The sequence below is a fragment of the Crocodylus porosus genome, unplaced genomic scaffold (assembly GCF_001723895.1).
Source record: "Crocodylus porosus isolate Cpor-Errol unplaced genomic scaffold, CroPor_comp1, whole genome shotgun sequence".
NCBI classification, from domain to species: Eukaryota; Metazoa; Chordata; order Crocodylia; family Crocodylidae; genus Crocodylus; species Crocodylus porosus.
In genome coordinates, this window is record NW_017728915.1 from 5,689,681 (window position 1) to 5,702,977 (window position 13,297).

The 13,297-nt window shown below is 51.1% G+C and overlaps 1 protein-coding gene across 6 annotated transcripts in view; it reads left to right on the forward strand.

Moving 5' to 3' along the window:
• The window catches only part of MTSS1L (MTSS1L, I-BAR domain containing), a 103,474-nt gene that overhangs the window by 65,292 nt on the left and 24,885 nt on the right, over positions 1-13,297 (forward strand). For 3 of the 6 annotated variants that reach the window (XM_019535582.1, XM_019535585.1, XM_019535586.1), the window contains exons 4-7: positions 7,812-7,896; positions 8,813-8,904; positions 9,445-9,519; positions 10,976-10,984. In XM_019535582.1, coding sequence (XP_019391127.1) covers positions 7,812-7,896; positions 8,813-8,904; positions 9,445-9,519; positions 10,976-10,984 — 261 coding nt within the window. The remainder of the gene's footprint in view (positions 1-7,811; positions 7,897-8,812; positions 8,905-9,444; positions 9,520-10,975; positions 10,985-13,297) is intronic. The other 3 variants (XM_019535584.1, XM_019535587.1, XM_019535588.1) reach the window with 1 other exon arrangement.

The window sequence follows — 13,297 nt, forward strand, 5'->3', positions numbered from 1 at the left end:
GAGCATCTCCTGAGTCAGAGAAGACCTTCGGTAATTCTTATTAAGCTGGGCTCTGAGGAAGCCAGAGTAGCTGGGGGAAGTTGAGGAAAAATACAGCACCGGACAGTCTGCTGCCATCCAGACTTACAACCCAGCAGTGTTTTTTCTTGCTGGGGAGAGGGTGTCGGCTGCATTATTTCTTCAAATCTTCCACTTCAAAGGATCCTTGTCTGAACAGTGGTCATTTTTAGTCATTAGAATTTCTTGGGAGCACCACATCAGTCATCTCCAGTCATTTTTGTTATGACATTTATAGTGTTTGGTGTCTTTTTTCCCTTAAAGCCTCTGCTTCTGGTTTCATGTGATTAGGGGAGGCTCTCACCTTTCATTTAAAAGACAAATAGAAGCCAATTATATTTTAAAATCTCATAACTGCTAACCTGATCTAATAAATTGCGAGGCCTGATTTTTGAATGGGTACTGGACTGTTGAAGTCAAAGCACAATGTACTGGACAGAGGATCTGAGAGCAAATTAGCACTCTGTCATCTTCCCAAACTAGCCTGCTTCATTTTTCTGGTACAGCTGCGAGGTAGGGGAATAAGTCCCTTTACGTCTCTAGCTTCCTGCTGTTAAAATGGCCCACCTGGGCACATATTGGTGTGATCTGTGCACAATGTAGCAACATTTAAAATGTTTTCCAAGAGCAATTGTCCTGCTAAGTGTGGGTCCTGGGGGATGCTGGTTCCCAGCTCCTGGAAGGCATTGCTTGCACTCTCCTGTGTTTTAGCATGTGCACAATATAAACGCAGAGGCTAAGATCCATGCTGCCCTTCCAGCAGACCCAGCCCAGAGCAGGGGGAGTGAAACCAGGTTTAAGCCATTGTTATGTCTTTATTTGGGGCTGCTCTTTGTGGTTAGCAGCTTTTTGTGAGCTGCCTCTGAGCAGCTCTATAGCTTTGAATTACCCAGACTCTCCACAGCAGCATGTGCTATAGAGATGCCTGGCTCTGGCACCCACACATCGCTTTGAATCCCTATCCCTACTGGCTAAGGAGCTTTTATAGGCCTGTGCACCCTCCCCTCCACTCAGGCTCCTTCCCTGTCGCAACCTCTCTGGGTAAAGCAACCAACTGTTTTGAGTTTTACAGGATGCTCCTGAATTTCAGAGCATTTCTCAGGGACTCCATCGCTGAAATGGGACTTTTGGCCTGGATTTGGTATTCCCAGGCTCTATCACCACATTCACATGGCTATCACCACATTACACCCATGTTAATGTGCTCTGCCTCTTAGCAGTGCTGCACTAACCAGACTGGGGAGTGGTACAGACTTCTGTTTGGGCCGGAGATAGGAGCTGACGTTGGACCTTCAGCATGCCAGGCATGAACCTCAACTACAGAAGAGATGGAACAACAGGGAAACTGGGGGAAATGATCCAGGAAAAGTGAGACAAGGGACTCTGAGAGATACTTCTCCCTCCTTTGGTGGGATGGAGTGAACTCTGGGATGGCTCAGCCCTGCCCAGAGTAGAGCAGGGAGAATTTGGGGCCTCGTCCCACCTGGTGTGAACTGGGGGGGACTCTGCTCTAGGCCCCTTTCAAGTGATGTGAACTGAGAGAGTTTGGGGATAGTTCTCCCCTAGTCTGACGTGGGACAGAGGGGATTCTGGGATAGCTCCCTTCCTTATGTCCTTGCACAGAGAGGATAGTGTAGGCAAGAGGGAGCTGTGGGGGTTAATGTGAGGGAAGCTCAGTTATGAGCAGCTGGGAGAGGAAATGCTCTTGGTCAGCTCAGGGAGGTGGGGAGGGGAGAGCCAGCGGAAATGAATTCTTTCTCTAAATGGCTTTGGAGCTGAGGCGGCCGCCTGTCTCGATGAGCTCACAAGGAAATGAGTTAACCCAGCCTTCCCCCTCGGTGCAGCTGCCCAGCAGGTGCTGCTGGGGCCAGGGCCTGCAGGGACAGGGGTGACCAGCTGACCACCTTAGCAAAAGAGAAGGGGCAGAGCAACCCTTAGGGGGAGGGGTGTCCCCTTAGGTTCTCAGGGCAGAAATGGGTCTCATCCAGTGGCGGGGAGGGGAGGGGAGGGCAGGAGCCAACAGATGTGGAAGGTGAGGAAATTACGCTTTGCTTTCTACAGGGGGTCTAATGGGGTAAAGTTGCCTCCTTGGGCCCCTGTGCAGTTGTGACTGTTGACCTCATGAGGCAGATGTAGAGACTGAGGCACTGTGCAGCAAGATGTCAAAGACAGGTAGAGAACCCAGGACGACTCCCTCTATTTCCTGTGCTCCCTTCCTGCTACTCTTCTGCCTTCTCCCTGCCTTTCACTCCCATTCCCTATCCCTGCCCCCTCCTTCTTGCACTCCCTGCAGCCCTCTCTTTCCCAGAAATGGACCCGACGTCTGCCACCCTGGCATCCTGCATCTACTCCCCGTCTGCTGGGATGAGGCTTCTATTTGTATTTTTAAAGCAAACAGACAAGCCCTTGTGGTGACTGTGGCCAGTTCCCTGAGCCAAACCAGCGGCCCTCAAGGCCCAGCAGAGTCAATCAGAGCTCCTGTCTCCCTGTCCTTCCCCCCTTCTCCAGCAGCCCTGAACTCCAAACAGACCCTTGCTAATATGGGCGAATCGTGCTACCGCCAGCATGGGGCCCATCACTTACCAACAGTGAACTCTTCAAAATGCTGACACAATAGGAAATGGCCAACAGCAGCAGCTGGAACTTCCTTCACCAGTTGAGGAAATTTATGACCAGAGAGATCCTCCAGTCAGACCTAGCTAATGGGACCCTGCTGTGTCCACATCCCAGAGCCCCCCTCTGGGGAGGTGGGAAAAGAGCATTTGCTCAATTTCTCCCATATGATTCATGGCTCAAATTCATAACCTGAGGTTGCTCCCTGGATGGTCTCTGTCTCTCCAGTGGCTTCCCCCTGAAGGATGCTAAGCTGCTCATGCTGCCTTGTTGGTGTTGCCTAACTCTTGGTGGGATTAACCACTGCTAGCCAGCAATTTTTTAGCAGGCCTGTCCATGTATTCCTTGGGTAAAGTTCTGCTCAACAACATGCTAACCCAGGGGCAATGTGTAGGGGGTGCACATGGGTGCACGTGCACCCCCTACACATGGCAGTGCACCCCTTGCAAAAAGGTGCCTCCAACACTTTTGGCAGCTCCTGCAGGCGGTTGCCACTTGGCATCCTGTGCCAGCATCCCTGATTGCCTCTAGCCACTGCTGACACTGCCAGCGGCTCCTATCAGCGCTCGCCACTTCCCCACCCCCCACTGCCAACAGCAGTGGCGGCATCTGCAGGAGCTCTACACCACCGGGCTCCTGCCGCCGCAGCTGTGCCCCCCCAGCCCCTGGGGGCATGTGCCATTCATGTGCTAACCCAAGGGCATCTATTAATGTGCTTCTAAAATGGCACCTTCCCCCCTTGTAGAAACAAGGCCATAGCAGGTGTGGACCATGTCCTAGTGGAGAGGCCATTTGTAGACAACTCTCCTTCCATTTGTTATCCTGCATACCAATCCTTTGACCCACTTCTCATCCCAAACTGTGGGTTGCTAAAGAAAAGTGATCTTTCTCATTGGTATGGGTCTGTTTCATAATCCCCTGTGATCTTGTGGGAACCCTAGCAATTATGTACCTGGAAAAGGAGCTTTAGGGGAGCACTTAATGCATGCAGAGTTGAAAATAAGGAGAAGTTGGCAGACACTAGACAATATTCTGCGAAGCTCGGGGAGTTGCTGTCTAAACAGTTTGATAAACTACAGATGGTAAGAGGGGCTCTATGTTTGACCTGGAGGAGATGGACAGGAAAAATAAATAGTATTTTTTCCATAACTACTGTGCTCCCATTGAGAGGAGTTACCGATATTAAATCAAGTACTGAATGCAGCTGTTTCTGGGGTGGAACATGACAGCCATTTAACAGAAAGCACTGCACAACAATTTTGTGAGGTAGGCTGTGTCTGCACTGGGTTCATGTCAGGCAAAATATAATTATCCCAGCTCTAGTGTGGCCAGCACAGCTGGATAGACACCAATCCCTTAAAAACAGCACAGAGGGATCTATAGTGAATGTATATGATTACAAGTGTTACACATCCTCAGATAGCTCCATCTGTTCTGTGGGGACAACGATTGTAAAAGTCCCAGCTTCACCCAGGGATTTACCAAATTCCCTTTGGGCAGCACTGAGGTATTCCCCAAAGATTCATCTAAGCACTAGCCACACCTAGTGCTTCATCCCTCCAGAGGTAGAACAACAGCCCATGTTACACTGCAGAACACCCATGCCTTGTTTTTCAAAGTCCCCTTTGGGGACATAGTAAGTTGTGATAGACTTTTTCACACCTATCCTGCATTTAAATCCAAACATTCACTGGTGACTTCAGCAGGGATCTTCTGCACCCCAACAGTAACCATGGCCTTGCTTGTGCTGATTGGGCTGGTGGGGTCTTCAGGAACAGAAGTTTGCATGTGGTAACCCACTACCCATTTGGGTTACAGGTCTTTGTATCCAGTTCACAGAGGACATGAGGGACCCAGGCCTAGCTAGGAAGTATTATCTTTTTCCTCTTACCAACTCCTCTTCCTGGCTCTGAGGGTTCCCAGTGTGTGAACCCAGGATGATAGTCATCTCGCATGCATGCGCACACACACAGCCATTGCCCAAAGGTGGCAATGAGGAGACATATTGTTCCTCCCCCCACCACCCCTCCATAAGACCCAGTGGAGAATCTGAGCAAGCTTTGCCTGCTTTTAAGAGGCTACTAGGAAATACCAAAAGACAGGAGGCATTTCCCCTACACCCACCCCACCTGTTTGGACGGTGAGCCTGTCAGGGCAAGGAATCTGCCTTATGATGTGTGCATGGTGCCTGGCACAATGAGGCCCCAGCTGCTGTCATAATGCAAATGAATAACATACCCCATCTGGAAGCAGGAGTGATCCTGTCCTGGTATCTGAGTCACAGGGAACATATGGGGCCTATTAGTACTGCAGCCAAGAGGCGCTCTCTTTCAGTCCAAGTGGTAGATGCCTGTTGTGGGAGAGGAAGCATCAGGACTCTCCCCAGACATGTGAGGGATTTGCATTTGCTGTCTGCAGCTCAGAGCTCCAGAGTAACAGAACCAGCCTTGAGCCATGAGTTATGAGTAAAGGGATAAGCCAGAGAAATCCCACCCACGCCCAAATTGTCTCTTCCAGGGATCTAAACAGCTTGTGAGTTTTGTGTCCAGGAGGTTACCTCCCCCTGTATTCTCTTTCTCTGAGTTTTTCCTAGTCCTTTGCTAGATCCATACATTGCATCTCATTGTCAAACCTCATGTTGCAGCTTGACAAGATGTCCCCTGTCCTTCAAAACACACACACACATACAGCTCTCCCTGCCTGCAGAAATGTGACAGCTGAATCACTGGTCCCAAGCAGCTGATGGGCAAAAAGCACTTCCAAGACAGAAGGGTTATACTGATTAGCCTTTGCACCCAAATGGCCTTGATGCATGTTAGCTTGTTGTTCCAGGTGCACTCCCTGGGGAAAGGTAGGCAGCTCTGGGAATGGGGAGTTAGAGAAGAGCATGTGTTAGGCTGGCAGGATTATTATTCAGCGTGATGAGCGGACACAGCACCTTACGAACAGGCCCACAGCTTTAACAGCTTGTAGTATAGGGCAGGAGCAGGGAAAGGGCTGTTGAAAAAGCACAAGCTGCGTGTTTTGTTAGGGACACACTTTGTTGGAGGGTTGAAGATTATAATATGCTACCAAGATGTGGTGTATGGCAGAGGAGTTGGGCTGATGCTGTCTTCTGCTAGGTGGAATGAGAATTCTTCAGCTGACGCTACAGTGGTCCAGTGAAGGGAGCTGCAGGAGCGTAAGGATCTGTATCTGTTCCTTGCTTCAGCTATGTGGTCTGAGTTGGTACAGCTCAGTGCTGACAGTGAAGTCCTGGGGCCTAGGCTTGTGGGCCAGAATGATGGACAGAAGGAGCAGAGTCCTTGAAGAGCTGAAGGGTGCATGAGGTTGCAAGCTGGCACTAATTGGAAGAAGGGTTTAAAAGGGTGAAAACAGAACTATGTATGATGCAAAGGAGCAGGAGGAGGGAGGGTGTGAGGGAAGATGCTGATGGGATGAGACCCCTGAGGGCCAGGCTGACACAGTGAAGGGGAAAAAGGAGAAATATAGCACAGGGCAAATTCTCATCCTGAGTGGGACAGGAAGATGGGCTGTGCCCTACCTTGCTTCCAGTTCCCCTTTGAAGCTGAATTTTGGAACAAGATTGAGCTCAGGGGCAGTGCGTGGCTATGGATGGAGTCTGAAGTTTGTGGGCAGCTGGCATAAATGTGCTTCCCAGATCCTGTTGTCTTAGCCCCTAAGCAACACATTCACAAGGTCTCAAAAGTTTGAGTCAGACCCCAGCAATGCCCCCTTCTGGGTATAACAGCATCAGCCCACTGGCCTAAACTGAGACCCACCCTCCTAGTACTCAGCTCTCCCACCCATGTCCATGGCCAGAAGGTTATGCCCCTTGACCTCAGGATCCCTTCCATCCTTAAGCCTGAGCTGGGACCTCTCCCTACAGGACCCCTGCCCCCCACCCCATTTGATCAACTCTCAGCTGCTGGGGTGGGATAGAAAGAAACCTTGGATCAGGTTGCTCTGGGAGGACATTCTCTGAGCTCTCTCCCAAGCAAGAGATCTGTGGCATGGCCCAGGGGGGATTAGGCAGTCTTCCTCTCCCCATCAGTCTCTGCCAATCAGCCTGTGTGGCATATTGGTCTTCCCCTCACTCCTTTTCTCATGGTCTCTCTCTGCCTGGAATTGGGGATGCTGACCAAGGATCAGCCCACCTCTAGCTATTCTTGGCTTCAGGCTGTCCTCTGGTGGCCAGTGGTGAGCAGTACTCCCTGGTGAAGAAAAGCTGGGAAAAAGCAGCCTGAAGCATAATAGCAGTTTAGACTTGGCTAGTAAAGTAGACTGTCTGGGTTAAATCCATCCTTGGGGTAAAACCATCTGTCTCTGTGACACCAGTGACCTTGGTGGGGTTGCCGTAGGGATGCATTTAGCTCTCAACTCTCCAGGGGTTTTGGGAGCTCTGGGGGATTCTTAGTTCCCTCACAGTCAGTGATTTGGCTTCAGGTATGATCAGCCGTGTTTGACTAAATGAGAAGGTTTATACTGACCAGCTTATAACAGACAGAAGTGAATGCTCAGCAGATGGGATGCCCCTCTAGCCTGCTGAGCCCTCTGCTCCCTGGGCCCTCAATGTCATAGTAACCGCTGCTGCAGATCTCAGGATCATTTCCAGTTGAGGATACCAGGAAAACAGGCTGGATTTTGGATTCAGGGGGCTGCCAGCCCTGACAACAGGCTTGATCCATAGCTTCAGTCCTTACAAACCCCACAAGGCCTACATCTCCCTGCTGCATTGTTATTTACTTTACACACGATACTATACATAGATGCAGCAAAGCAGGGGGTGCACCCAGCATGTTCTCACTTGGGCACAGAAATAGTCATCTCTTCCATGTCAACTGCTCAAAGAAATCCAGCTCTGGGTGTTTAATGCTCCACAGCATGATTCCCAGCTGATTCTGACATACTTGGCTTTGAATGTGTCTTGCTTGGTGCAACCTCAGGGAAATCCTGTATTGGATTAGTGGATCCCAACAGGAATGGATTGTGGTCATAGCACTTTGCCTTTAGTACATAGTTTTTGCTTTGCACAGATGGGGAGGGGCTAGTGCCCAGGTAAAGGGGCTGGCATTCCAGTTCAGTGAAGAGGCTCTCAGTGTGTGGCACTTTGCCGTAACAAGGATTTTGTCTCCCTCCAGGGGCCACAAGGGACATTGGCTCTGCACTGACCCGCATGTGCATGCGACACCGCAGCATCGAGGCCAAACTGAGGCAATTCACCAAGTAAGTGCAATGGGCCCAAGGGACACAAGTCTGCCAGCCTCAGCCATGCCTTCCCCAAGGATGAAGGAGGTGACATTAAGTCTCTTCACATTGTGATGGGCATCCAGAGAGCTGGGGATTGGGGTCCTCCCTGGGGCTCTGACCCAGCAACATGAAGAGCACTCAATGAAGTCCTTGTTCAGCAGGCAGAGTGTTCCATGCATTTGAAGTGCAAAGCAGTGACTCGGTGCCTAAAAATAGAAATAGGAGCCAAGTGCTAGGCCTTAGGGTTTGAAAATCTTGGCCTTAATGTCTCAGAGAAACAGATGGAGGCTGTTCGCCTTCTGTCAGATGGTCCCAGACACATGCAATGGGATGAGCCCTCCCTGTGCCTACACAGCAAAATAGAGCTTCCAACAGGCGGCGTCCATCCGTCTGCTGCCTGGGTGAAATTCCACCCTGAGCTGCACAATCAGGCTAGCAAGAACTTAGCAAGTGTACAGGATCCCATTGCAAAACCAGCTGTAGGCCAACTGCTGCGATTATGTACAATATCATGCCAATCTCCTCTGTCCTTCCATTTCCAACCCTTAGATTTCTCTGGTCTCCCCTTAGAGGCTTTAGGCACAACATCTGAGACCCTCTCTGTCCGTGGCAGTCCAGAACACTCCTCTGGATGTGTTAGCTTTGCCTCTCACTTGTCATGCAAGGAGCTGTTCCCAGCAGTTCCCAGTCGGTGCTCTGGAACTGTTGTATCCACCCACGCCTGCTGGGATTCTGGCACTGTGAGCTCTCTTCCAACAGTGCTTCAAGTGCCCGGCTGGGATGCCGGTGCTTGCCCTTGTCCGTTTCTGGTGCCTGCTCCTGCCTCTGCCCCCTTTCCCTGTATGTGGGGGTCTCTGTAACCCCTGCTCTCTTTGTGTCTCCCTTGTTCCAGTGCCCTGATGGAGAGTCTCATTAACCCTCTGCAGGACAGGATCGAAGACTGGAAGAAAACTGCCAACCAGCTGGACAAGGACCATGCAAAAGGTACAAACCAGGAGAGGGATGGGTGTGCTGTCCCCTGAGGCTGGGGGACCTGCTGACTTGTGGGATGTTATATGCAGTCAAAAAGGGATGCTATATCCAGGGAAGGGGAGGAGGAGTAGGGGCATGGTATCCCCAGGAGTGGGGACAGCGTCAAGGGGAAGAGTCTGGGTGGAGCTGTATCCAGGGGAGGGGAGATGCTGTTTCTTGGGGCTAGTGGTGCCAATTTCTCAGGGAGCAGATGAAGATTAGGAGGGGAAGGTCATGAGCACATGAGCAGCATGAAGGAAATGTCTTGAGTCCTGGGCATAGGGAGTTTTCAGTCTCTCTGAAAAGGATGAGCGAGTGCTTACCATACCCAGTGGGAGGGGTGGTGGGGGATATGCCATAGTAGCATTGAGGCCTTGTGGCTGGGGAGAGCACAGCAAGGAGGAAGGGTGGAGGAGAGACAATCTAGACCCTGTGATATGGGGCAGAAGGGGTGCAACATAGCATAGGGGAGTGGCGATGTGGCATCTTTCATGATTCATCCTGTGCCCCCAGAATATAAGCGTGCCCGCCACGAGATAAAGAAGAAATCCTCTGACACGCTCAAGCTGCAGAAGAAAGCCCGCAAAGGTAAGAGCCTTGCCAGGCCCTGGCTGTGCTCTTAGGGGGAAGGGGATCTGTCCCCCTTGAGCTTGGGTCAGGGCTGGTGTCACACCCTGGGAACTCCTCAGCCCTGCAAAGAATGGTGGTGGGGGGTTCATTACGCTTTTGAGATGGGGCATTAACTGATGGCTCCTTAATGAAAAAGAGTCTGGGCCACAGCGTGGCCCCTCAGCCCAGAGGCAGCCCAGCGATCCATTGAGGGTAGGGGCTTAGCGTTGGCTTAAAGAATTCTTCAGCTTGGCCACAATACTGCTGATGCCTGACCCCTCCCCACACCCCCCAGGCCCCTTCCCATCTAGGGATTTTATGGTGTACACTGCTAAGCAGCTAGCTGCTTTATCCCAGAGCTGGCTGGATCAGTAGTGGTGGGCATGCTAACTTCTGCTATAGCTCACAGGTTCAGCTAGGCAAGAGCAAGGCTATGCTATTGTTACTAGCCTTCCTGAAGGCAGAGGGTCAGCAGATAGTCTAGTTCTTCACCTCTGAGCACTGATGGTGAATCACATCTTTTTAGGGGGTGCAGTGGGTGAGTAAGCTTGCTGCATTCATGGTGCCTGACAGCTGTGACCTTAGAGTCCCTCTGTCCTTTGGGTCCAGTTAGAAGAATTCTGCTACTGATGATATACATATCTCATGTAGCAGTCTCCAGGAAACAGGAAACTTTGTTCTCAAATTGAATCTCCTCAACTTTGACCCTCCCCTGAACCTGTAGTGGAGGATTATGACTGGCACCATCAGTCCTGGGAGTGGGGATTGAGGTAGTGTTGACAGGCACGGATGTGAGAAGCCCATGCCATGGTAGCCCCAGCTGGGTGTTAACAGGGGCCTGCAGGGAGGATGTTATCAGGTGAGCAGTACCCAATTCAGTGCTGGGTCCCAAAGCTGCTGGCGGGTTATGTGCATGGGTCTGGCACAATGGGGTGCTAATCCCCAGCTGAGACTTGTGACCAAAACAGCAATAATTGGATAAAGAAGTGCCCATAAAATTCCCTCTTCAAGCAGAAAGAGCCCAGTCCACTTCTTGCAAGTAATCCCTCCTCCTGACTGCTACCAGGCAAGAGGGTAAAGAGCACAGAGGTAGCACTATTACTGCTGTTGATAAGCTGTAGAACCCAGCACAGGAAGAGCAAGCAGTTAGATCTGTGATCAAATGCCCCACAGGCAGGAGAGTGGCCTGTCATTCACAGGGCTCACTGTGATGTCCACGCCCAGGCTGGGAGCAGCACGGAGATGGAATTAGAGTCTGCGGGGAGGAGGGGCTGATTTGCCAGCTGGGCCTGGTGGGGTGGGTGGGGCAGAGGCCCCCAATCTTAATGTGATGACTCTCTGTACATCAGCCTATCTTTCACACATTCTCTTTTCTCTCTCTTTCTCTCTGTCTCCCTCTCTCTTCTCTTTCCTCCCTTCCACATCCTTCCTGTAGAGCTACTTGGTAAGTCAAGCGTCAACCCAGCTTCCTCCAGCCCTCTCCCTGCAAACCCTCCACTCTCACTCCTTCACTAGTATCTGTGCTGTATTTATCTGTGTTCCCCTCTTCAGCAGAGCTTGAAATGAAACAAGCCTCTAAGACTTACAGTGTTCTAGACAGTTGCTGCCTTGTATCAGGCTGGCTAGGATGGCCTGCTTTTGCCCACCTGGCTGAGCCACAACACAGGCATTGTGGGGGGGGCTATCATGGAAACCCAAGGCAAACCGCCTTTGCTGTACTGGGGCCTAGAGGCAGGGGTCACTCCAGAAAGGCAGAAGCAGCTGCTTCACAATGTGCCCATCCACTCTTATCTCACCTAGATGGGTTCTTTGTCCCCTCTATAGTGCCATAGTGCCATGGTCATCACAGGTGGGCAGGTTTTGGGACCTGAGGCTGGGGGGATGTTGGGAAGACTGCTTCTAACCCTCTCTTCCCCCACCCCACAGGGGAGCAGGAAAGGAATGCCCCATCCATACGCAGGGGAGAGGTAGCCTTCTGCGATATGGAGGTCATGTCCCACCCCCAGCAATTGGAGCCACTGTGTTTGATAGTATATTGTCTGCAGGCCCTTCCCTCTCTAAAATGAGTCCATTATCAAGACAGACATCCCTAGTGCATTCGAGACCCAGAAGACATGGGCACCCCATGGAGTGTCAAGCCCCAGCCCCCACAAGTCCAGCGACCTGGGTTTCATTTCAAGCCCTGCCTTCCTCTCCATTCTCTCTCTCCCCTCATGTTCCTGCAGGGTTAACATGTTTTAAGCTACATGGTGAATGCTGAGATCCCTTCACTGAGGAAGCCCCACTCTGTCTTAGCAAGTGGCACATTTCCTGCCCCACTGATCATAGGGAAGCCATTTTAAAATGGGGTCAGGAGCTTAAAGGACAGCTCCCTTTTCCCTGCAGTTCTGTCTTCATCTTCAGCAGCTGCTATTCGTCAAAAAGGTTTCCAGGGCTCTTTGCCCCACTTCACCCTCCCTGGGTATTTGATGTCAAAGGACTAAGTGTTTCCCTTAGGAACAAATAAGAAACAGCCTTTCAGACACCACCTGGCCTCAATGTGTTTGCCCCAGCAGGATTGTGGAGTGTGGTTCCAGGCCCTCTCAACTGAAAAAGCAGGCCATCTCTGTGGGTCAGAAACACCCCACACAACCCTCTGCACGAGGCTGCTGTTAAGAGGCTCCCCATTTCAAACTGCCCAGACCAGAACCGTGTGCCCATGACTAGGAAGCAGGTGCTAGCCCATGACAACCCTCCTCCCCACTCTGAATCTGGAGCCCACCCTTTGGAGCAGGCATGTTTAGGTTCTGGGAGTTTGGTGTGGTCCAGTTTAGAGGACACATGGGACATTCAGCCTGGGATCTATGCCTGGATTCTGAACTATCACAAACTTGTTTTCTGTCACTCCTATAAGCCTGGTATTTTCATCGTGTCTGCCCACTGAGCAGAGCTGATGGCCCCCTGTTGCTGTGAGATCTCAGCATTCACCTGCTGTCTTGTCAGGTATCTCTCTCTAGCCAAGCCACCTGGCCGCCCTCTTGATTGTTTCATCCTAGGAATCCATCATGTCACCGTCTTTCTCCTCCCTTTCCCCCACATCCTTGTCACCCACCAAGCCTCTCGGTTGTCTGGCTTTGCCTTCTCTTGCATGCGGAGTTGTGGTGGTGGGAGGTTTGTTGGAATTCACTGGAGCTTGTGTCTTTATGGCCTAGGCAGAGGTGCCCAAAGCAGTGCCATCAGCCCTCTCTTATTGAACACTAATGATGGGCAGCCATGTGGAATGCAGAACCCTGGATCCAGGGCTCAGCCTGGGTTTCTTGGAACAACTTGAGCATTGTATAATGGGATTTGTAATCCTCATGGGATGCCCTTCCATACTGAACATGTCAGCAGTGGCCATTTGCTCTGTTTCATTAAGGCTACCATGTGGCCCCTCAGCTGGGCAGACTTTGTGGAAACCTCTGACCTAAAGGCGCTTGCTTCTTGGCCTCTGCTTTGCTTTCTGTGTCTGTACATGTGTGTGTAATGTTCCTGCCTTCAGGTAACACCTTTGAATTTCTGCTCCCATTGCATGTGTCACACTTTAGCTCCCTCTGATAAACTGACTCACTCAAACCCTCTGAGCTGTACACACCCTGCCAGCTTATGCCCTTATCCAGCTACAAGAGGCAGTAGTAACCTCTTGAACCAAATTCATCCTAAGTGTAACTCCATGGGCCTCAGTGGAGCTTCCCCAGGGATGAATTTAAATGCGTGTTTATAAATATTGGGGCAAAGT